The 24,877-nt window shown below is 37.9% G+C and overlaps 1 protein-coding gene across 10 annotated transcripts in view; it reads left to right on the forward strand.

The window, feature by feature from the left end:
- Positions 1-24,877, forward strand: part of kmt2ca (lysine (K)-specific methyltransferase 2Ca) — a 104,667-nt gene that overhangs the window by 65,247 nt on the left and 14,543 nt on the right. For 7 of the 10 annotated variants that reach the window (XR_006247962.1, XM_043226737.1, XM_043226739.1 and 4 more), the window contains 26 exons: positions 1,871-1,987; positions 3,162-3,266; positions 3,417-3,521; positions 6,133-6,314; positions 7,487-7,651; positions 7,848-7,957; positions 8,480-8,557; positions 8,665-8,877; positions 10,360-10,488; positions 11,373-11,492; positions 11,577-11,701; positions 12,633-12,822; positions 14,021-14,119; positions 14,381-14,428; positions 16,434-16,571; positions 17,046-17,078; positions 18,212-18,346; positions 18,485-18,635; positions 18,741-18,967; positions 19,051-19,124; positions 19,219-19,419; positions 20,033-21,910; positions 22,013-22,344; positions 22,425-24,127; positions 24,479-24,590; positions 24,736-24,802. Coding sequence is in view for 9 of the 10 variants with exons in the window: in XM_043226737.1 (XP_043082672.1) it covers positions 1,871-1,987; positions 3,162-3,266; positions 3,417-3,521; positions 6,133-6,314; positions 7,487-7,651; positions 7,848-7,957; positions 8,480-8,557; positions 8,665-8,877; positions 10,360-10,488; positions 11,373-11,492; positions 11,577-11,701; positions 12,633-12,822; positions 14,021-14,119; positions 14,381-14,428; positions 16,434-16,571; positions 17,046-17,078; positions 18,212-18,346; positions 18,485-18,635; positions 18,741-18,967; positions 19,051-19,124; positions 19,219-19,419; positions 20,033-21,910; positions 22,013-22,344; positions 22,425-24,127; positions 24,479-24,590; positions 24,736-24,802 (6,837 nt within the window). In the remaining variant the exon portion in view is untranslated. The remainder of the gene's footprint in view (positions 1-1,870; positions 1,988-3,161; positions 3,267-3,416; positions 3,522-6,132; positions 6,315-7,486; positions 7,652-7,847; positions 7,958-8,479; positions 8,558-8,664; positions 8,878-10,359; positions 10,489-11,372; positions 11,493-11,576; positions 11,702-12,632; positions 12,823-14,020; positions 14,120-14,380; positions 14,429-16,433; positions 16,572-17,045; positions 17,079-18,211; positions 18,347-18,484; positions 18,636-18,740; positions 18,968-19,050; positions 19,125-19,218; positions 19,420-20,032; positions 21,911-22,012; positions 22,345-22,424; positions 24,128-24,478; positions 24,591-24,735; positions 24,803-24,877) is intronic. The other 3 variants (XM_043226743.1, XM_043226745.1, XM_043226740.1) reach the window with 2 other exon arrangements.

Here is a 24,877-nt window from a genome sequence, read left to right on the forward strand (position 1 = left end):
CCCCAATCATGATTCATCACCTATTATTATTACTAAAAAAAAAACTAAAAACTTTTCGTAATCATATGCTGACATAAAGCAAGGCCATGCGACCAGGTTTATCCAGTAACCAATCCCCTTTATAATTCACTGATGTTTTGATAGACAAATACAAGCTTCATTCCTCATTTTTTTATTACTGGATATTAAAGATGAAATACATAACAATACAAAGGTCAATGCTTTTGTTTAATTGTTTTATGTTTTCATCATGTTCACATTGTATATTAATATAATTAATATTTCATATGATAGCATGTTCATTAAAAAAAAAACTGCACATATCTACAAATGCATGTGCACGAGACTCGAGAATTGCATCCTTCCCATTGCAGCAGTATCTCGTCAGAATTGCTGTTCTTCTCTGGCTGCGCTCGAGCAGATTTAGAGGAGTGCCTTCCTTAACCTTCGTCTATTTTTTCCCTCTCCATAATTCATTTCTGCACAAATTAGACTCAGACTGTAAAGGCGACGGAGTGCGCCAGGCTTCCTTAGGCAATCTCTCTAAATGAAGTTGACGTCTCCTGTCTGAGTAGTGCTGCTTGGCTACAGTGAGGTAATTACCTGGGAGGAAGTGGGAATTGGGCCAGAGCTTCAGCCTCGATGCAAACGCAACGTGACACCTTCAGAAGCAGGGCGAGTTGGCAGAAGCCTGGCCTGAAATGTGATCTGTAAGTCAGTGTAGTGTTCAGGGAGTTGGGCTGAACCTCAGAGGGTCAGGTCTTGGGATGGATGGATGAGTTTGTATCACAAACACAGATGCATCGGGTTTGGTGCCTTCCAGAAAGTTTTCCACCATGTCAAGCTAGGTTATAGGTGGATTCAGGTAATTATTTTTTCTAAACAGCTCAAGCATTTTCAGCGAAAACGGTCAAGCAATAGCAATTTATGTGGATTTCTATGTGTGCTGGACAAAATAGCAAATTTCTGTGTAATTTTTTTTAAGCTTTTTTGTTATATATAATATGTAATAAAAAAGATAAAAAAATGTTTAATGCTTAAAGGGAAAATCAAAATTTGAAATATGAAAAGTCTGTCATTAATGTTGCCTTTATGTTGTTCCAAATCCGTGAGTCCTTTGTTCATCTTCGGAACACACATTAAGATAAATATATTTTTTTTAATGTATTCTGAGAACTCTCTGATCCTCCGCAAGGATACTTACATGATCAAGGCTCAGAGACCTAGCAAGAGATTGATAATTGATAATCCATGTATCTTAATTTATGTTCCAAAGATGAATGAAGATCTTACAGGTTTAGAGTTATTAAAGACAGAATTTTAGATTTTTGGGTGAAGTATCCCTTTAAGAGTAGCTCTTATTTTGTTATGCTATTAACAATATTATTGTCATGATTTAGAGAGAAATTCTATTTCATAATAATCCATAGATGACTTAAATAACTTAACAATAAAATTGTAAATATTTCTTAACTTGAGTGCGATTTAATATTTTTTTCTTCTTAAGTCAGTATTTCTGAGTGATAGTACAGAAACAACAACAAAGCTAATTTCAACAAGAAAATCAAACTTACCACTTTATTGAGGTTTAAATCAGCAATTCCATTATAATACAATGAGCAGGTGCAAAAAAGTGGCCTACTGTCACGGTGTGAAGAAAACTTAATAGCCAGATATGAAGCACAATAATATTATTGTGATATTCCAATGTTGGCTTATGTTATATTGCCAACAAAATATTATTTGATTTAATATCTCCATCGCCCTGTTGGCTATGAGTATTTGCTCACTATTACTGTACATTCACACTCCTAAAGTGGGCCGTAAGAGAAATTAAATAATATCCTTTCTTCCTGTCTCTGTCTGCTAGGGTCGTGGATCTGGCTTTCCTGGAAGGCGGCGACCCAGGGGAGCTAACCTGTCTGGGAGAGGTGGCAGAGGACGCTCCAGGCTAAAGACGGAGAGCAGCCCTGTGGTGACCCCTGGGGTATGAAGGCCCCACCTCTACAAGCATAAATAAAACAGCGCTCAGATGTGCTTAATGTTCACATTAAAGCCTGAGAAATGCACTCACGCTCAACAGAGCTTCAGCAGCAGTTCCCGGCCCAAATGGCCTTTTCAAAATAGCAAATGCTGACATTTCCCCCAACACAAACGACTTGGGATGGGGGAGATTGAGCCAGCATGTACTTGGCTGCCAATATGATAAAATAAGCAATTTTCTGCAACCATCCTGTAGGTTACACGCACAATGAAGATGTTGTCTTAACTTTGTCACAGTAATGTACAGTAATCTAACGGTCTCGTTAGAGTCTAATGCCACAGTAAATTGTCATGTAAAGGCATGTTTGTGAGAATTTGGGTGAATTTTCACTATAACAAGCTTTAAATTTACACTATCCATACCTATAAAGCCCATTACACCAGCTAAACAAAGCTGCTTTACTTTTCCTCCATTTGTGAGTTGAATACATTGAGCATATTTTTTTAATTTAGAGGATATTAACACATAATGAATAATAATATGGCCCTGCACTGGAGAACCAAATCTGCAAGCAAGGCCTATTTTTACAGTGCATTGCAAGCTTAAAGGGATAGTTCACCCAGAAATTAAAACTGTCATCAATTACTTACCTTCTTCTTGTTCCAAATCCATAACGCTGTTTCTCATCTTCAAAACACAAAGATATTTCTGTTTAACCCTGAGAGATGTCTGTCCATTTTCACCAGCTCCTCCAAGAAGCAATTTTTTTATTTCCTTTAATCATTTTTTGAAGTGTTCTGTGTATAATGTTGATCATTGTTTATGTGTGAAAAGAAATCTCTCAAGTTTTGGAGAAAATGTCAATATTTTGTTTTATGTTTTATTTAAGTTTTATGGTCTTGCGAGTGATTATAATTAAGTATGTGTCCCTTTAAGAGAAGCTGTGCCCATTGTATGCAATGGTTAAAAACTACTATTCAAATAGCCTAACATCAATTAGAAAAAAGGTGTTGTCCATTACTGTTTTTAATGCTAAATATATATTTTTTTATCTAACATTTTCACTTGCATGATTCCATTGAAAAATTATATCATTTGACAAATAGTATAGTAGTATGTTATAAACAGCTAAACATGATCTGAGCTAATATAAAAAATGTTATGTGCTCCGTTACAGGTGAGCTTAATGGATTCTCCTTATGTGGTAAAAGAAGAGGAGGAGAACTCCATGCACAACACTGTTGTTCTGTTCTCCACATCGGACTCTTTCACACTTAAACAAGTTAGTATATGAGTTCAGTCAAAATTGAAAAAAAAAAAACTCATCAGAAACATGACCCTGCTAAAATGTGAGCCTTAGATTCAATTGGTATTTGCATGGGTGTAAGAATTACCTTCACTGGTGGATGTCTGCTCTCTCTCATGCCTTCAGGACATGTGTGTGGTGTGTGGAAGCTTCGGTCAGGGTGCTGAGGGCAGACTGTTGGCCTGCTCCCAATGTGGCCAGTGCTACCACCCCTTCTGTGTCAACATTAAGGTAAGACCCCCAAACCCCCACCCCAATCAGTCACACCTGACCCCATTCACTAGCACCATTCATAAGATGTAATGGTGTGAATTATGAGCTGCTTTTATCTGGAGTGAACGTTAATGGTGTGTGAGATAAGTGTGACAGGTCAGTGTGTGAGAGGACCTGGATGAAAGCAGCCCGAGGGTAATGAGTAAAATGTTAAGAGGATTATGAAGCACACTATAAAGGCCGTGTCTTATGTTGATAGAGTAAAGCAGAGATTTTTATCATGTGAAGACAGCAATGACAGAAGAATACATCAGGGTGCTTTCGGTATCTCGCAGCGCTTTGAGATATGCCAAGTAGAGCAACTTCCTGATCTTCATTTAATATAAGAAGCCCAGATGGATTCTACTGATTTCTTTTTTTTTGCAAGGTTCTGAAATCTGCTGAGATTAATGTGAAGTTCTACACACACAGATTGAGTGTGGGCCTGATTAAGGACAATTAAAGTAATAAACCTCAAGTGGTGGTGCATTAACGTGATTGTTGGTCGTGGAGAGTGGCTTATTAAGTGTCTAAAATGGCAGCTACAGCGTTATGATAAATACACTAGGGTTCTATAAATGTATTCATATTGCACTTTTAAACGAGCGTAATTATTTATTTATTTATTTGTTTTTTAAGATTTTCCCTACCAAAGAAGCAATGCAATTAACTGATTGAATAATTAAATTTTTTAATCGCTGTTTTTGGCCTAATTTTATTTTTTTTTGTCCCCTTGAATCCGTGTCACCTGAGAGAACATGTACCACTTGTTGGGAATCTATAATGCAGTTCATTAGCTAATCTGCAGGCTGTTTAAGGTTGCCAAGCAACATACAGTTATTCTTTGTCTGTTCTTTTGTTAATGAATATAGAATTCAGCTGATGGATATTCACAAGTGCAGATGTATCAGCTATTTTACAACAGCTTGGAAATATGTACTTATAAATGTGCACAACGTAAATATATGCGTATATGTGTACATTTGTGTGTGTAAAAAACAAACAAAAAAAAATATATATATATATATATATATATATATATATTAGTGTGTGTAAAAATAAATCTAGTATCCAACAGCCAAATGTCATCACCAGGTGTCATGCATTCTAATGTCTAAGCCCAGCACCTGTGAAAGAGCTGTCTGCCTCTCATTCAGTCATCCATTGGTCTGTGCAAGCAGCTGACTATTAACAGTCACAGCTGCTGAAGATAATTGTTCTTATCCTAGATAACAGAGCAATGACATTTATTTAAAGATAATTGATAAAAATTCTGCTATTAGTTCACCCTTATATTGTTATAAATCCATTTTTCCATATAATACAAGAGATAAATCTTGAAAAGGTCGAAGATGTATACTGTAAAGCTACAAAAGCTATAAAAAGCAGTACATACAAATAGTGTGCGATATTGTTGTAATTGTTTAGTTGTTAAGTGAACAGACTGGAATTCTAAGTCCTTAGATGCCATTGGTTCTTGCAGTGTTTCAAATTTTTCATTGTCAGACATGGTGCAACACATGTACTATGCTGAAATGTATGCGTGTGTGAATGAAATTTAAGGCTGTAGTAATTGAGTAACAACTTAAAGGCTTAGTTCATGCAAAGATTTATTTAGTTACCCTCATGTCTTTCTAATCCCAAAAGTCTTGTTTATCTTTGAAACACAAATGATATTTGAGATAAAGATTTTGGTCCTCTGTTTGAAAATCCGCACAACCAAAACTTTGAGCTTCAACAAATTTGAAAAGGCACTGTACAAGAAAAATCTCAACTGTACAAACCTCATCAGTTCTCATGCCAAGCTAGTACAGTTAAACTTCTGTTTTGATGTGCTCCATTTAAGTGCATTGATCAATGTGCATACAAATCCTTAATAAATGTGCTCATTGTGTAAAAAAAATGTATCTCTTCAGCAGAATATGAATTAAACTGCTTGATTGATATGGATTATTTTGAAGGTTTGATTTTGTGGACTTTTAATGGAGGCACGGAAATCTCTCAGATATTTCATTTATTTGGATATTTGAACTAACCTAATAATGAGGACTGTGAACTTACCCGATGAGTTATTGACTATTTTCACCGTGCGCTTTTAGAGTTTGACAGCCCCTTTGACAGTTACTGTGTATAAAGAAGCATACAATTAGTAACTCAAGAAGCACTAAAAAGTCATATGTGGATTCATTTTTATTTGAACTATTGTGTTCAAACTGACACTCTGCTTGTTCAAATTGGGTTATCAGATTGTCCTGTCAAGCATTTCAGGAATTTTTCCTTCATTAATATGCATCAAATGTCCCTTTTCCCCATTGGAGTACAAACCCAAAGGTGCTAGTGAACAACAGATAGATACATTTGTTAGTACAGGAAGATGTGGTTGGATTGATTTATCACCACCCACATACATTGATGCCAACAAATCCTTCTGACAAATACCTCTGACTCCAGAGAAATCTTATGACTGTTCTTTGTGTTTCTTATATCCATCCAGATTACAGCCTGCTAAATATATAACCCTACATTGCCATTTCAACTAGTGCTTGACCTGTGTACTTTGACCTCAAGTGTGTATGTGTGTCTGTTATAGATCACAAAAGTGGTGTTGAGTAAAGGCTGGCGCTGTCTGGAGTGCACAGTGTGTGAGGCATGTGGGCAGGCCACTGACCCCGGGCGCTTGCTTCTCTGTGATGACTGTGACATTAGCTACCACACATACTGTCTGGACCCACCACTGCAGAATGTACCCAAAGGCAGCTGGAAGTGCAAGTGGTATGTATACACACACACACACACACACACACACACAAACAGAAGTCTTCACTAAAATTAGATGCAGCTTTGAACTGTAGCCCAGTTTTTACTTTCATAGTTTTGTCTTCACATTTGTTTTGTTTTTTTTAACCATCAAGATTATTTGTAAGCCCACATTAATATATAGTTTTTCTTGCATGTATTAGATGAATGTGACCTGTTAGTTTGAATATGAATATTTGAGAGTGAGCTTTGTTTATGGAGCTACAATAGCTTCAGAATTTATATTTGAAAAATATGATTCACAAGTCTTTCTACTTTGATTCAAGAACAATGAATGAATGAATGAATAACAATAATATGTTAATGATGACTGGTAGTCGGTCTTAAAATAGGCACATAAAAATCCAGCGAACATTCTCGAACATGTAGATTTGATTTCAAAAGCAGATCTACTTCATATTTATTGTTCTTGAGTATATGTTGACTTCATATTTGAGAGATACTGTGAAAGGGCACATTTTCCTTTAATATCAAGCTGAATTTTGAATTGTTCCTCATAGAAATTCTGTATGAACACTTGTAATATAGTGCATTAGTCATGTTCGTGTGGAAAATTTACTTAGTTGTCCTTAACACAAAAACTTGTTTCTAATCATCCCCTTAGTTTCTTTACGCAAAATGCAGTTTTAAGTCTTTCTCTTGATTTTGAGGTGAAATATAACCTTTATTATATAACATGCCATGCCAGTTTCTGTCATTTAAATCTCACTAGCGCTATTTCTCTCTCTTTTTTTTTTTTTTTTTTTTTTTTCTTTTTTTTTTACTACCCATTTAACACTCTCTTGATCTTTAGCAGCTGTTTTCAAACCAGATCGAAAGGGATTTCCTACATATTTGCTGTAATGTCACATGTAATCCTCATTCAAACAGAGCCGGGTTTGCTTTGCATTGTGACGCATTCATTCTGAGCTTTACACGGATTGGAGCCATTTAAATATTTATTTTTAAGGCTGTGCAGTCAGTGCTAAGCCTGTGCAAACAAGAGGCGTGTCCATTCGCAGAAAGGCCACAAAATGAGTGTAAAAGGATGGATTTAGACATTTATGATTAAAAGTGCGTGCGCGTCTGGGATAATGTGTATTCGCACATTTGTTATACCGGTGTGTAACTGTGTTGTTCTCCCTCAGGTGTGTATTGTGTACGCAGTGTGGAGCCACATCGCCTGGCCAGCGCTGTGAGTGGCAGAATAACTATACACAATGCGGTCCGTGTGCGAGTCTCACGGTTTGTCCCGTGTGCACACACAGCTACAGAGAGGAAGAGCTCATCCTACAGTGCCGGCAGTGTGACAGGTGGGTGGCACTCCATCATGCCAAATGCCACAACGGCCGAATAAAAAAGTATCCTGGGAAATGGCTCAGCAGTAGATTAGTACATGAATAAACGCAGGTGTTGATGGGGGAGCATGTGATATCTGCTTGCTTTGTGATTTATTCTTAATGGCTGACTGCTTGCGAATGCGGTCTAATCATGACGTTTGGTCTGCAGGTGGGTTCATGCCTCATGTCAGGGGCTGAACTCTGATGAAGAGGTGGAGAGCGCAGCGGATGAGGGCTTTGACTGCTCTCTATGTAGAACACATACCATGTCCACACCTGGTAAGAGCCACAAACGTCTGGAATTTTTACTCACATTTAATCAGTATATGTTTGTAGTTTGGATTGAGTTCGTAAATTGATTTCATGCCTTGATCCGTTTGTGCAAACTTCAAAGAAATAAACAGATTTGATTTGGATATGCCAAAAAATCCGATTTTTGCTGCACGGCTGAACAAAAATGCCATAATCGCAACTTCAGGTGAATGCGCTTCAGGAATAGTCTCTTGTTGATTCCTGTATGATGTGCATATTGATGCCCAATTTTTCTGTAACAGATGGACACTAGAGTGTTTTGGTCAATGAAACTTTGTTCCAGCAAAATGTGGTTCATTAAAAAAAGCAGATGGGCTGAATTTTAAATCAAGCTGCAACCTGTTCATGTGAATTAAGCAGCAGTTAATGTAATCTGCCTTTAATGGCTCCAGACTGTCCTCTTATCAATAAATAACTAAACAAATGACTGTGAATATGCAATGTTAACCTGAAATAAGTCAGGCTTCCGTCTTGCTTGTGTTGTTACAGGTGGCACAGTGGCAAAGCTCGTGGAAATCAGTGAGCCTCCTGCAGTGGTACAGGTTCTTTCGAAAGTCAAGGAAAATGGTATTAATGTTTGCTTTCATTCAACTTTGCTATGTGACAGTTATGTTATATAAATTGCTGAAGTGTCAGGGCGAGAGTCATCTTCACTGTGTTCTGTTCTGTGCCAGAATTCCAGCGGACCTACACTCAGGATGGTGTGTGTCTTACTGAGTCAGGCTTGTGTCAGCTCCAGAGTTTATGTGTCCAGACCGCTCGCCGCAGACGACCTAAACCCAAACTTAAGCTGAAGATCATCAATCAGAACAGTGTGGCTGTGTTGCAGACACCCCCCGACCCCCAGACTGAGCTCTTCAGGGATGGAGACATGGAAGACGGTAGAGGTAAAGAATGTGTTTGTGCTGAAAATTGACATCCTTTTTATTTGTGTTAGTCTATATTTTAAAATTATAATTAACATTAAAACATTGCACACGCCACAGTTAAAATGTAATTTTGTTTTAAAAAAAAACCAATACTGTACCATTACAGCATAAGATTTTGTTTTCTGGTGCCGTTTTTACTTACATTTTATCTTTATATTTTCATTTTTTTTTAATTTTACTTAAAATTTCATTGACTTTGTTGTGTTTGTCATTTTAATAATTTTTTCAGTCTAGATTAAATAAGTTTTGATCTATTTTATTTTCATTTACAGTTCATATTTTTAATAGTGTATATATTTTTTTATATTTTTATTGGAATGTTTTCAGTGCTTTTAGTTTGGGCTAATGTTAATTAACCTAAGTTGAACAGATGTAATTGTTTTGGTTCCACATAGCTTTGTGGTGGTTGTAAATTAGAGATGACAGTCGTCACAGCTGAGATTGAATACAGCATTGATTGAAGATTGAATATCTAGAAAAATCTAGAGGAAAAAAATGATTTGTTGAAAATGTTGAAATCAGAGTGGAGTGACTGGAGAGAGAAATCGACGGAAAGGTGAGCCATGTAATGAATTTGACTTGGAGAGAGAAGAGAGTCTTTGAAAACAGCAGTCAGCAAATTATACCTACCTTGGCATTTCAGTGATCAGAGGCTGGGCGGCTCTAACTGAATTAATGGCCAACCTCTTCAATGTAGTGCCAGTCTGAGAGAGAAGCAGGGGGTAATAGGGAGGAATGGGGACACAAATTTAACCCACTCACTGCCAGGCATCATATATATATATATATATATATATATATATATATATATATATATATATATATATATATATATATATATATATATATATGCAGTTTATAACTTTTAAATAAAGGCATTGAATAACTCTAGCTTTTGGGTTAGCATAAGAGTTGAATTGTAATAAATAAAAATGCTGAAGATATTTATTTTATTTTTGAGCAAATCCTATTTTCTACGCATTTTACTGTTAGAAAATCACAATGTTTTAATTTTAAACATGAAACCATTATTTACACGGATTAAAAAATGTTGAACATCATATAAATGAAATAGAAAAATAATAGAGCATTGTTGAAGATTAAATGTCTTGTTTCATCTTTTGTTAAAACTGAATTAAAATGTGGCCTTTTCAGTTTTTTTCTATCCTATTTGTGAAATGTGCCAAGCATTTCTCAAAACAATACTCTGCTGTTATTTTAGGTCACCAGTCTTTCAATATTTTTTTTTTTTTTCCCAGATGTCATTGAACACAAATGTGTGGGTTTTTATTGTACGTGTGCTCTTCGGTTATTAATGTCAACTACTGAACCAGACTGTCTAGTGAGTCGTGCAAGCTGTGTTTTTGTGTATATGTCTTGCGGTTTAAAGAATATTCTGTCAGCATCTAGAGTGCTCTGTGTTGTTTGGCCGCATTGCAGAGGGCGACCCGATGGACTGTGATGGGAAATCCGACTCCAGCCCCGAGCGTGAGCACTGTGATGACCACCTGAAAGGGGCCGACGGCAGAGACAGCAACAAGAAGAGGAAGAGGAAACCATACAGACCGGGTGAGAGAGCGAGAGAGAGAAAGGTGCACTTATCGGAAAGGACAGCTCCACTGGACTGTGAAATAGTGCGGCTGCAAATTCTGGACCTTAAATAGCATCCCACAGTGCTTTGCTCTTTAAAGCTCCTTGCCGGGGAGAACTCCGGAAAGAACGTTCTCTCTGATTTTTTTTTTTGACTAAAGAAGTAATCTCCTTAAAGTAATGTCCTTTTTAAGCACTACCTTCCATTTCATGAAAAAAAAAATATGGATACAGTATAGATGTATGTGTATTTGCACAGCTTTTTTGTCAAATCATCGAAAGAGTACAATGTTAGCCTTTTCTTTGATAAACAAATTTATTGTTTAGTGGTGTTGGTTGAGGCAAGCGTGACTCAGGGTTAGTGTTCTAAAGCAAATGGAGTTATATTTTTTGGATACAGATGAATACATGCAAATGAATTATAGAAGCAGTGTTTAAGATATCTTTTTTTGCAGTTAGTCTTGTGTTTTATTAAACTTTGTTCTGAACCCTGCTTTCCCATTGACATGTTTACGCTACTTACAGTACATAAACCAACCCAAGTGTCTTCACTCTGTGGCCATGTGGTGGACCGTGGTGAAGTGGGGGTTGTTGGGTCAGATTCAGCCAATGTGGTGCAACCAGAAATAGACTTACCTGAAATGGTTGCTCCAGGAATGTAGCCAAGATGAATCACCCTCTCCTGGCCCAAAGCTAATACGTCATCCTGAATTATAGAGATGAATGTCAAGACGTCACTGTCGGTGCCACGTTATTAATTTCTGATTGCATTCATCACCTAGTTTAGGGGTCCAGCAGCTGTGTTTTTTTTTTAACTGACACTATGTTAAATTAGATTTTGGATTCTTATCTTCCCTCTTTAGGTATTGGTGGGTTTATGGTGCGTCAGAGAAGCAAAGCAGGGCAGGGGAAAGGCAAGCGGTCACTCAGTCGGAAAAACTCCACGAGCTCACTTACGGAGAACTTCACAGGAAAGGAAGAAGGTATGTTCTGGACATCTCAGTATTTTATGTATATTTAATTTTTAAAAATGCTTGGTTATTGCATCAAGTTTATCTTTTTACCAGGTTGGAATGAACCAGACACTCCTGTCGATGTGACTCCCATCATTAGCGAGCCTCTGGAGAAAGTCAAGAAGAGATACAGGAAGAAAAAAACAAAACTCGAGGAAGCCTTCCCCTCATACCTACAAGTCAGTAATATTCCTTAATTTGTACACCATTTGTAAAAATGTATTGATTTAAGTTACTGTACAACTCCTGTACGTCTTCTTACACTTCCATGTTGCTTGTTTTAACTCAGTCTGAACTGTTTTCTTTGGAAACAGATCACTTCACAAATGTTGTCAATAGAGCGTAACTTGTATTGAATCTGAGACATTATTTGAACCACAAGCCACTCCAGAGGAATAAAGCTGTAATAAGTGTACTACATAAGTCATTTTAGATAAGTGTCTTCTAATTGCTTAATTACTAGCTCTCTCCGTAAACATAGGCAACCCTTTCAAGACTTTTCTTCACGTCAGAGCTGAATGTGTTTGATCTGAGGAATAAAATGTAGTGATCAGGGATTTTATGAGCATGTGCAGGGTTGACTCATGCTCTTAAAAAGACGATGCATTAACTGTAACAGCTGTCACTTTAGGCATTGCTGTTTGTCAAACCTGAAGTTAGACATAAAGGTCATCACCAGAGGAATGTCTTCAATCAATGATTTAAATTCCAGCACATTAGGTCTTTAATGTTTTAACACGGCGAGGAGTCATCACATTGGTAGTTTGGTACTGTTAGATATTCTGAAGTGGTTCAAACGTGCTTTACAATGTAGCGCCTTGACATTTAAAGCATAAAAATTTCAACCAAAAAAATGTGATTTGACAAAACGGGCATTAAAAGTTATTAATTTACATTGAATGATGAATCTAAGCCATATCTAGATATCAAAATAACTAGGACTATCCATTCTTGTAATCAAGTAAGTACCCAGAACAGTACAGTAGAATTTTTTTTTTGTGCAGTTTTTGCACATTGAAAAACAGCTCATGTTTTCTTGAGAATGTTGAAATGTATTATTTACTTGAAGTTCTTGTGCTTTATTAACTTGTGTACGTGTTTATGTTACAGGAGGCGTTTTTTGGGAAAGAACTTCTGGATAAAAGCAAGCAGACCAAGTCAGCTTTGGCAACGGGGCTTGTGGAGGAAGAAGCCAGTCATGCAGACAGTAAATCACAGAGCAGCAGCTTCCTGGACCCTTTATCTGACCCGCTTCTGAGTGCCACTTCCACTCCAGTCTCGTCTAAAGCAGGGCCACTGCGTATGTTCAGCTGTACCTTCATATTTAGAAATGTAGAAATTGTATGTATATATATGTATATATATATGTATATATATATATATATATATATATATATATATATATATATATATGTGTGTGTGTGTGTGTGTGCATATATATAATAAGTTATCTACACATATATTTTCCAAAAATGCACACAGTACTGCCCAGAGAAGTTAGATTTTCCTACCCCCAATGAGCTTTGCCTTTGTTTAGAGAATACATTTGTTCTTCTGCTCTGACTAGTCAGGTTCCATTTTTCTGCTCAAGACTGCAGTTAATTCTGCTTTCCAATCTGCACACACTGAATGCATCACACAACCCAACAACACTGCATTATACTACAGCGTAGTTCCAGTGGTTTGCATTATAGATAGTCTTTGTTCATCTTTTGCCGCAGGGGCTAAAGAAGATGAACCTTACAAATGAACTTTTTTTTCCCCCATGTGCTCATTTTGTGTCTTCTTCAGCCCTGATTTGCGTACTCTCTTATAGGTTGAAGAGCTTGTTCAGACACCTCATTCTTTACCATTTCTCCTTATCCTCAGTTCTGTCAACCCTCATTTACACCCAAACCAGCAGACCTCTGCTCGTAGCCAACCTAACATGTTTTTAAAACCCAATTTGCCAGCACTTTTCTGAATTCCCTGTTGAAGCTCTCGGGGAGGATAGGAAGCTGGCAGTCACAGTGCAGTGTTTAGATGGCTTGTGCGTATTCGTTTGGAGAGCAATCACAAAGCTATTTGAAGGCTTTCAGGGCTGCTTGTTTGTCCTTAGAGATTTTCATCTCCCATAGAGTGAAGCTTCTCTTTCTGCTCTGCAGATTCTTGTGTTTAACCCTTTCACGCAGGTTTAGTTTTGAAGTGTTTGATTTGAGAATCCTATTATGCCATATATCTTACATTACATTAATGCTGATGAAATTGGATTTATTTATAAAATTTATATTTCAGGTTATATAATATTTCAGTTAAGTTAGGGATGGGTGGTATGACTAAAATATATCACTTTAGGGATATAACAAAAAAAATTAATTTGAAAAATTAGTTTTATTTGGGAGGACATGTCACTCTTAGTATTTAAGGTGGATACATCAACGTAAGAAATTTTATATTACATTAACAGTATAATAGTATGGATACTCAAGCTCAGAAACGCTTGTCTTCTTGATCTCTAGCCAATGTGGAGGATCCCTTAGCCGAGCTGGTTCTACATTCAGATGATGATCTCCTGGGAATGCTGTCCGATGACCTGGTCAAGCCAGGCGCTGAATCAGGTAGACTCAATCCCAAGACCTGTCCATAGGATAGTTTCCCTCTCTTCGCTTTGCAGATGCTCTAACAATCTCAGAAAGGACACCTGCAATTGTGCAGTTGCATCTCCTCTTTCTTTCACATTTTCACACTTGCATTTTTACCTTGTTTGCTGTGTTTCTCCTTATTTGTTGACTTGGCATCCTCCTCCTTTTTTCTTAATTCATTTTTTCTGCATTTCTGTTTTATAATTATTTGGTTTTATCTGGTTTGGGTTCTTGTAGGTCTTGATTTATGCCCTTTCCAGGTGGACAGTTCCCCCTCTCCATTCGGTAAGAGCCCTGTTGGCACAGCCTCTCTGGCTGTAGTAGTAGAACTGCCCCCTTCTTTCTGGCCTCTTGGCCCCCCCAAACAGGACCTCAGGCTTCTTGTAGTGCCAGTTCTGCATGATCCCTTTTCTGACAAACACACACACACACTCATCTTTGACTTTCTGCATCTTTTTACTAACCACAAACAAACCGCATGTTTTCTTGCACATGAACCTGTTGTGACACTGAGGTGAAAGTTAAACTGTCCTTAAATGAATGTTGGGGTTGGCTGCTACTGTACCTTAGTTGGCAAATGTGATCGTTTGCAATCTGTGACATTTTACTGAAGTGTGCTTGGTATGTGCTGTGTGCAATTTTTTTGTTTTTTCTCAGGGGTTTGATTTAGTTTATAATTTTATTTATTCGGAATTGCCAGCTTTTTAGTTGGCAAGGACACATTCCCTTCTCTTTGTGGAATGGCCTTGCTGTGAAAGTGGTTAGAGAGTTGAAGTAACTGTTTCAGTGTGAAAACATGATCCACAAGGTTCCAAAAAAGTAATTGTGGTTTCCCTTTAATGTATGGTGTATAAACATGCAAATCAGAGTTTGTGCTTTTAAATTAAAAGTCAGTCAGAGTTTTACAGAATTTTAACATTGACAGCTATTTGTTTCTCAATTATTAAAAAAAGGTACATGATACATAATAAAAACAAAAAAATAATTGCAGTAATTCTCTACAGTACTTTAAAAACATTCCCAAAGGCAAAGGGGGTTAAAAGTGACTAGAAGAAAACAAAGCTAATAAAAATAAAGTTTTAAAGTTTCTAAGAATGTGGAAACAGACTAGGAGAGATACATTAGAATAAATTTTTTTAATAAAATACATATGAGAGTATAAGATAATAAGATTGGAACAACACAGGGATTGATGAGGACATTGCTACCAATGTCAAAGGTTTAGTGGTCTCTTATTTAAATTTTAAATGTTACAATATTATACAGATGGGTAAACACAGAACATGACAGAAAATGTACAACCCAATTTGTCAAAGTGACAGATTATTGTCATTTTTAGAGTAACCTCTGTGTGCAATATATATGTAAATATGTAAGGGTTTGTTTTTATGTGCATACAAAAAATTTGAAATACAACTTAAGCCGTATTGACAACATGCTATCAGAATATTTTTTTTATTTATTTCATCTTGTAGAAAGCTGAAATAAAAAAAACCCTTCACTTTTTCATATAGCTGCAAGACTATATACTTTAAACATCACATGTTTATATTTGTGATTTTTAAATTGCTCTCTAATCTTACAGGTAGTTACAATTTTTGTAAGAAAAAACACATGCAAGTGTTTAAACAAAAATACAAGCTACACATCTCATCTTTTAAATTCTCAGCTTTGTGACAGACATAGACATTGTAAGTGTATGGCTGTAGTGTAAACACAACTGATGCCACATATTCTATTGAAAAAACGTAACCTGTTTTGAACCTGTAACAAGAACTTCACACGAAACCAGGGCAATTGTCACAGGAAAGCACACCTCTGCATTTAGACCAAAGCACAATGACTCTTTGATTTTGATGACAACATTTACTATTATTAATCATTGCAAGTGCTTGCCTTTTCATTGATTAAGCTCTCTTCTATTCTAATGGGAAACGATATGCAATGATGAAAGAACATCCATTTTTTAAGAGACTTTTTCACACTCGGTTGGGCAGGCAACACTAATTAGGTTCCTGTTTTTCTTGTAAAATTGAGTTAGTGTCGGGGATGAAAAAGAAAATGAGGGAGAGAGGGGAGAAAAAAAAGTTTTCCTCATTTTTCCATGACATGAAATAACTATTTCACCCTGTTTTTTACTTCCTTATCTAAGCAAACACAGAAGAAAATAAATTGCTTATCAACATTAATTTGGGCATTTACAAAATGAGAGGTCTTTTTTCAGTTTTGTATTCAGTAGAGATAGAAAAATAAGCTTGAGAGTAGCTGTTTAGCTTTCCCTTTCTTTCAGCTGGTTTGGACATTGGCACCCTGCCGGATGATCAGTCATCTACCCCTCATCTGGGCCCTTCTCGGGGGTCTCGGCCACTACACGAAGAACCTTTGGATGTAATATTGAGTCCTGAGCTGGATAAAATGGTTTCTGATGGTAAGAGCCAATTTTCATTTATTTATTTTTTATTTACTTTACTTACTACACATCACAGATTAAATGCATATAATTTATGGACAAAGGTATTGGCACACACCTGTTGATTTATTGAATTTAGGTGGTTCAGTCAGAACTGTTGCCGCAGGTGTCTAAAATTAAGCCCTTAGTTATAAAGTCGGCTGGGCAAAGAAAATCTGTGGGGCATTAGCATTCAATTCAAGCATGATACTGTCATACAATGCGGCCTTTGCACCAAGTTACCAGAAATTTCATCCCAATTAATATTCAATTAATTTCATCCCAATATTTCCTTGTTTGTTGTTCCTTAGCAAACCTTACCTTATTGTTTGCAGATTTAAATGCACTGAATATGAACTGAAATATGTTGAAAAATGACTGCGCTATGATATATTTGAATGTCTGGATTTTGAATTTTGATTAATGACATAGTTACATTTTCTTTTTTTGCAGGGGCAATTCTGAATAAGTTCTATAAAATTCCAGGTTTGTTGTATTCTAAAACATTTTGACAACATTCTTCAACAGAGCAGATGTATCTGTTGTAAAAAGTCTTTAAAATACGAGCTTCGTAGAAAGCGTTACTGGATTTTCATAATGCATTATAGGGGTATTCTTAAAGCATTACAATAAATGCACAATGGATGCTAAAAAACCTTATAATGTGTTATAACATCCCATGAAAAATCATAAAAACAATTTGTATATTATAATATTTACATATTTATGTTTATAACTTTTAAGAGTATGGTTATTTATTAAAACACAATGAACACCATTTTACATCTGTTTCATTTATAATGGACTATATCATATCGCATTTGATTATTTAAGATTTGCACAGTACCTTACAGCATCTTGTGAGTGGTTTGGTGCTGAATGTTATTTGATTGTTTCCTGTGAGGCTAATGTGAGCAAGCTAATACTTACAACTTACAAAAAATGCAATGTTTATTATATACTAAGAGTATTAGTATACTTAGGGTAGGTAGAACGTTGACATACTTGTAAAGTATTCTATACTCAGTATGTCTGTTGAGGAACCATCAAAATACAGTGCTAGCATATACTTAGCAGACACACTACTAATACTCTAACGAAAACTAGTTGACACATAGTTTCTTATAACAGCTGTAATCAAACTGATGTTATATAAAAAAAAAAAGTTAAAAGCAAATGTGTCATATCTGGTCATATCATATCCATCTGATCTGATAAATGTTTGACAAAAAAATAGTACTGTTGTTATTACTTAATAATTGGTATTTGTCCGCTTTAAGTAAAGTAATAAGTAAAATTCCAAGATATGAGACTTAAAATGCATTATAACTATGAGAAATACAATCCATTGTAACCTAAGTGGATGAATCATGTTCATTGTATGTTATAAATTATCATACTCTTAAAAGCTATAGCCACTAATAAGAAAATATTATAATGCATTAAACATTTTCTTATGAATATTTTTGAGATGGTACAACATATTATTTTACAGTTATTTTATAATGCATTGTTCAATTATTATTATTATTATGCCTTAAGAATACCCTTATAATGTATTATAAATACATCCTTCATAGAAAGTGTTACCAAAAATTCTTCTTTTTGATTGCATTTAGAGCTGGAGAGTAAAGATGTGGAAGACTTATTCACCGCAGTGCTCAGTCCAAATGCCAGCCAGCCTCCTCAACTTCCTCATCCACCCAACACTGCCCCCAGTGCCTCGGCTACAGCATTGTCTCTTCAGAACCCAGGTATCAAGTTGTCTGCATTATCTCTTCATATTAACAGTCAAGTCAACCAGCCAAATGTTGTTGTGTGCTTGCAAGTTGAGTTTCTCATGTAAAATGTAAATGTAAAAAGTGCATGTTTCTCCATGGTCTCATTTTCAGGAGATGTTGGTGGAATGTTCCCACGCATGCCTGTGATGAATGGCATGATGGGGCCAAACACCCACTTCCCTCCAAACCCAGTGATTCCTGGAGCTGGAGTGTCTGGCACATTCTCTTCCATTCACCGCATGCCTTTTCCAGAGAATGTGAGGTAAGTGCATTCATATTCTGAGTAACACAGATTGGTATTGGCATTTCTGTTTATAAAATTGAAATAGTTTTAGTGACTTTTAATGGCTTGACATGTTTACTACAGGGAGAAGAAATTCAGCCAGATGGGAAGTGATGTGATTGGTCCCTGGGCTTCTCCTGTTCCTGTGCCTGGACCTGTCCCTCCTCCAGACGTGGAGACTGACACCATGTCCAATGCTCAGAGGAGCACATTAAAGTGGGAGAAAGAAGAAACTCTTGGTGAAATGGCCACTGTGGCTCCTGTTCTTTACACCAATATGAACTTCCCTAACCTTCAAGATGAATTTCCAGGTAAATCTCCTAAAACTCTAGAAATAGAATTGTCAATTTGAAATGAATCAAATTAGAGACCAACCATCTGACTTTTTTCACAGATTGGGCTACTAGAGTAAAGCAAATTGCAAAGTTATGGAGGAAAGCTAGTTCTCAAGAAAGGGCACCTTATGTGGTAAGAGACTCTGTTCAGTCTCAAAAATGCAAACCTTGGACGTGTTTATATACATGTATGAAAGTTTTGACTTTGTTTGGCTCTGCCCCACTAGCAAAAGGCAAGAGACAACAGAGCAGCTCTTCGTATAAACAAAGTTCAGTTGTCTAATGACACAATGAAAAGGCAGCAGCAGCAGCAGCAGCAGCCAGCTGATCCTTTTGATCCCAGTGTTCCCATGGACACAGATCTGCTCTTCAAGGACCCGCTCAAGCACAAGGAGTCTGAGCATGAACAAGAGTGGAAGTTCAGACAGGTGATTGACAGTCCAAGGCATATTTCATTGCAAATGCTGGACTGTGAGACTGTTGTAAAATGTAGTGTCTCAACCTCTGATCCAAGCTTTCACCATCATGTTTAAAAACGAGTTCATCAGCACTATATAATCTTTAATCCAAGCTCTTTTTTTATTAGCTAGTTGAATTCAGTTGAATCTAAGCCAGGGGTGGGAAACCTTAATCCTGGAGGGCCGTTTCCAAAATGACCAAATGACTTGATGTGCCCCACTGCTCACATGATTAAGAGTAAACTTAATATTGACAATGAAAAATGAATTTCAAGTAAATTCAGTAAATCTGGAGTGCTCCAGATACTGTATTTGGCATTTGGTTCTCTTAGCAGCATAAAAAATAAAACTTAAATTCTAATTCTTAATGGATTATTGGCTATATAGCATAGAAAGCGTCCTTTATAGCTAAGAATTAAAAAGCTGTTACCCATCTTGTTCATTGAGATCTCACAAAGTTAAGTTATAATCAACAAATCTCTCTCTGCACTGTGAACACAGTAAATCTATTATTTGCATAGCTGGCAGAACAAAAATATCTTAATGAACTGGTGTCTTGTTTTGTTTTGTTTTTTCATTGCAGCAAATGAGACAAAAGAGCAAACAACAGGCAAAAATTGAAGCCACGCAAAAGTTAGAACAGGTTAAAAATGAGCAACAGCAACTTCAGAAACAGCAGCAACAACAACAGTTCAGTGGAGACGCCTCTAAAAGTGGTAGCCAGAGCCCAATGGCAACACAGCCCAGCAGTGGAGGTAATGCTTCTCCTTTGCAAACATTAAACCCAAAGGATAGCTTTACAAGGACTCAGATGCCTGGAGGGGCAACATCAGTTGCATCCACTGATGATGTATTTCTGCGTCCTCAAGCACCGCCCCCTTCATCCGCAGCAAAGACCCCTACCCAGGACACTCAATACTCACAGGGTCCCTCATCTCAGCCTCAGTCTCCTCAAATGTTTTCACCTGAATCATCTGGATCCCGTCCTTCATCTCCATGGGATCCATATAGCAAAATGGTGGGGACGCCTAGGCCACCACCATCTGGTTCAAGCACACCTCGCAGAGGTTCTGTGTCTGACATGCAAGAAAGAAGTCGGCCCTCACCAGTCCATGAATCCTTTGGGTCTCCAACATCCTCCAGCACCGACCCATATGCAAAGCCTCCAGACACACCTCGACCATCAGACCCTTTTGTGAAACCTATGTGTCCACCTAGACCAGGACCATTATCTGAGCAACAAGGACGGCATTTTATCAGTAATGTCACACCTGGAGACAGTTTTTCCAGACCAGGCCAAAGATCAGAAGCTTACCAGCGCATGGCCCACAGCCGCATGGTTCTTTCTGACCCATACTCTAGGCCACTGTTAACACCTATTCCAGGGAGTAATGAGTCAGGATCTGTCCCAGTGTTCAAAACACCAATGCCTCCTTCCCAGTTACAACAAGACTCATTCAGTGCAGCACAGCAAGGCATGAGAAGGGGGTCATCTGACACTTTATCCCAAGTTCAACATTCTGACCCTTATTTACATCAGCCTCTTACACCTCACCCATCAATGGGAGATGGTTTCAATAATGATGGCAGAATGATGCGTCCAGGACAAGGCAGTCCATTTTCCCAACCCTTGCCCATGAGCAGGCACCCTCAACGAGATCCATATTCACAGCCACCATCTACACCTAGACCAGATTACCTTCAACAAATGCCTGATCCATATGCTCAGCCTCCTGGTACTCCAAGACCACATGATCCATATGCCCAGATGCCTGGTACCCCAAGACCACACTCTGATCCATATACATTGCCATTATCCACACCTAGAACTGCCACAATTGATCAGTTTTCTCAGTCACAACCTAACAGTCGCAGGCAATCTCCATCTCATGCTATCGATCCATATGCACAGATGCCAGGAACTCCAAGGCCTTCTTCCGGAGAGAGATACCCTAAATCACCAAGTAGCCAGAGAACCTCAGATCCCTTCTCGCAGTCTTCTGGAACTCTTAGGCCAGTCAAAAATGAAGCTTTTGATCAACCACCAGGAACACCTAGGCCCATTCTAAATGACCCATATTCTCAACCCCCTGGAACCCCACGTCCAGGAGTTGACCCAGAAGCCTTTCCTAGATCAAATCCAAGAGTAAACTTTATGTCCCATCAGACAGATCCACTTAGTCATCAAGCACAAAGTAGAATGCAGGACCCATTTGCTCGTCCTTGTGCTCCTGATATTCAAACCCCAAAACATCCTGGGATTTCAGATGAAAGTATCTCTCTACAACAGGCAAACCCTAACCAGACACCTATTCATGATCCATTTGAACAAGCTCCTCTAACCCTATGTTCACAGACAGGGGATAGACTGTCACATGATGTTTCAGTAAACACAGGCAACTCAGAGACACAGAATGTAATGCAACCACCACTTGGAGAGACTGAAGAGAAAATTAAACAGGTTTGAAAACATATTATACTTTTCTATTTGAGAACATTACCTTTTTCCTTTAATCTTTTTTAACAATGTCATTGATTGTATACTGTTATTGGTCTTTTTTAGCGCCAAAGACTAAGGCAGTTAATTCTCAAACAGCAACAGCAGAAAAGTGCAATAAGACAAGAAAAGGGACTCCAGGAGGCAACTCCTGCTGCTGCACCTGGGACACCAAGGCATTGGTCACAGGATGATTCTGGACCACAGAATGATATTTTTGGTAGACCCCCACCTCCATATCCAGGTACTATGAGATCTTCACCAATTCATGCAGGACAAAGATTTCCTGGAACTTCCCTTGCCGATCAGCGTGGGCCATTGCCTGATGAACCCCAGTGCTCTCGTTTACCATTCCCCAGGGATCTAAACAACACTGGCATGAGTCAGCAAGGACAAAGGTAAGTGTTTTTCCTTCATCAGTTGCACTGTCTAACTAGCAAATTTTTTTTAAGTTATTTTAAAATCCTATTCCTTCCAGATTTGGATTTCCTCCTGGAACTCCAAGCCAAGAACATTTCCTCAGGCCCCCTCACCAAGGTGGACCAATGATTGACAGTATTCCTCCACATTTGAGACGACCTGCTGATGTTGTTAGGTCAATAGGCAGTAATCATCAAATGGGCCTACCCCAGCATTTTCCCCCACGAGGACTTCCAATGCATCAGCATAATATAATGGGTCAACCATTTATTGAACTTTGTCACAGGGCTCCAGAGAACAGGGTCAGGCTTCCTTTTGGTCCACCTAATATTTTGGACCATCCTAATCATTCCCAGAGACCACCTCAGGGCTTCATGGGAGGCCAAAATATGGCCTTTACAGGAAACCAAGGTCCCAGAATTATGGATCCGATGTTGGGCCAGTCACAACAAGGACCAGTCAATCACTTACAGACCTCAGTTACTATGGATAATTTGCATCACCATACACATGCAACGCCACAACAGACCACTCTGGCATCACCACTTAGCCATTCAGTTAGTAGCAGTTCAGCCCAATCTGCACTACTTCCTGTCACAACCTCTGGTCCAACAGAAGAAATCCAATTGCCATGTAGTGATGGTGTGGAGAAGCTAGAAACGGATGACTCTGCTGTGAAAGACCTTGATGATGTGGAGGTCAAAGATTTGGTTGATGAAGACCTAGACAACCTGAACCTTGATGCAGATGATGGCAAAGATTTAGACTTGGAAACAAATGATTTACATCTTGATGATCTTCTGGAATCTGGAAAATTTGATCTTATTGCTTATGCAGATCCTGAGTTGAATCTTGAGGACAAAAAAGATATGTTTAATGAAGAGCTGGAGCTGAGTGATCATATAGAAGATGACCATGGGGATACTTCAGACCTTCAGAAAGCCTTGTCTGAAAAACGAAATGCCAGATGTGGAGGTACGTTTTCAGCTCAACCTAAATCAGAAGGCATAAAAGGTCCTAGTGATGTCAAACTAGAAAAGAGTATGCCAAAAGAGGTCCAGGATAATTCTCAGTCTGAATCAATAAAAACTGAGGGCCAAGGACTTGGAACTTCAGGGGATGAGCATCGGTCTGTGAGTAGTAAAAGTGGTCAAGATAATAGTGTTTTTGAGGAATCTTGTGAAGATGTGCATACTGGATCTGGTCCGATGCTTTCAAATTTGTTGATCAAGGAAAAGCTAGAGGACACAAGGAGTGAATCCATAATTTCCACTATCCCAGGTGACCCAAATGCCCAGACTAATCTTGGCTCAAACATGAGTATGGTGATGCTGCAAGGACAACCCCAAGAACAAAGGATAAACCCTGGAGTATCAATGGGGCACAGAATGGATACAGCTCTAACCCAAGGGGCACTTTTAAGTAACACAAATTTGATGCAGTCTGGTAACCAGCAGATACCACTTCAGGGCTTTGTACCTTCACAAGGACAAGAAGTGGATCTAAACCTGTCTGTAGTTGGTGGCCAGCAGCCCCATCCTGTAAACCACCAAACTCAACAGGGCATATTCAATCCTGGAGCTACAGGGCAACAAGGGTCTCAAGCACAACAGAGTCAACAGAACAGGCCTCTTCTGCTTGATGAGCAGCCCCTTCTTCTTCAAGATCTGCTGGATCAAGAGAGGCAGGAGCAACAACAACAAAGGCAGATGCAGGCCATGATTAGGCAACGGTCAAGTGACCCTTTTTTCCCTAACATTGGTAAGCCTAAGATCCACTTTGATTTAAAAATTGATTAAAAGATTCTGTTGTACCTTTTACGTTTATCAGTAAAGTAGTTAAACCCTGACTTTATTCTATACTCTGAGCAGCTCCAAATTTACAATTTTGTTTGTACTGTTATTGAAAATATTTTTTGTTCAATATTTTAATATAAACTTTTTTTTGCTTACATTTTAAATATTTAGATTGTATTTATAAATCGTAGGTGTAATGTAAATTTGTGGTGTTTTTTTGAAGTTACTGAAATGTAAAAATACTTGAAATGTGAGTTTAACTGATGTACAAATAACAATCATGCAATTTCTGTGGTGATTTGTATTAACTTTGTAGACTTTGATGCAATTACTGATCCAATCATGAAGGCAAAGATGGTGGCTCTGAAGGGGATCAACAAAGTGATGGTACAGAACAGTATGGGTATGACACCCATGGTTATAAACAGGTAAAAATTCCTCTGAGCAGTTGCTACAATAATACAAAGTGTAATTTATTACCCTGGCTGGCCTGATTCTTTACTTGCATGGCCACATGCCAGATTTTTTGTGGTTTATTTCTTTGACTACTCTATATGCTTTCTTTTGTGGCAGAATGCAACAGATTCCAGGATCGCAAGGCCCAGATACAGCGGGTTTTCCCCAACATTTTTTTGGACCGGTATGTTCACAGGTTTATATTGTCTTACTACCTTATCTAACAAACATTAAACCTGTTGTAATGGTATATACAACA

Source organism: Puntigrus tetrazona, chromosome 24 (genome assembly GCF_018831695.1).
Source record: "Puntigrus tetrazona isolate hp1 chromosome 24, ASM1883169v1, whole genome shotgun sequence".
Classification (NCBI taxonomy): domain Eukaryota; kingdom Metazoa; phylum Chordata; class Actinopteri; order Cypriniformes; family Cyprinidae; genus Puntigrus; species Puntigrus tetrazona.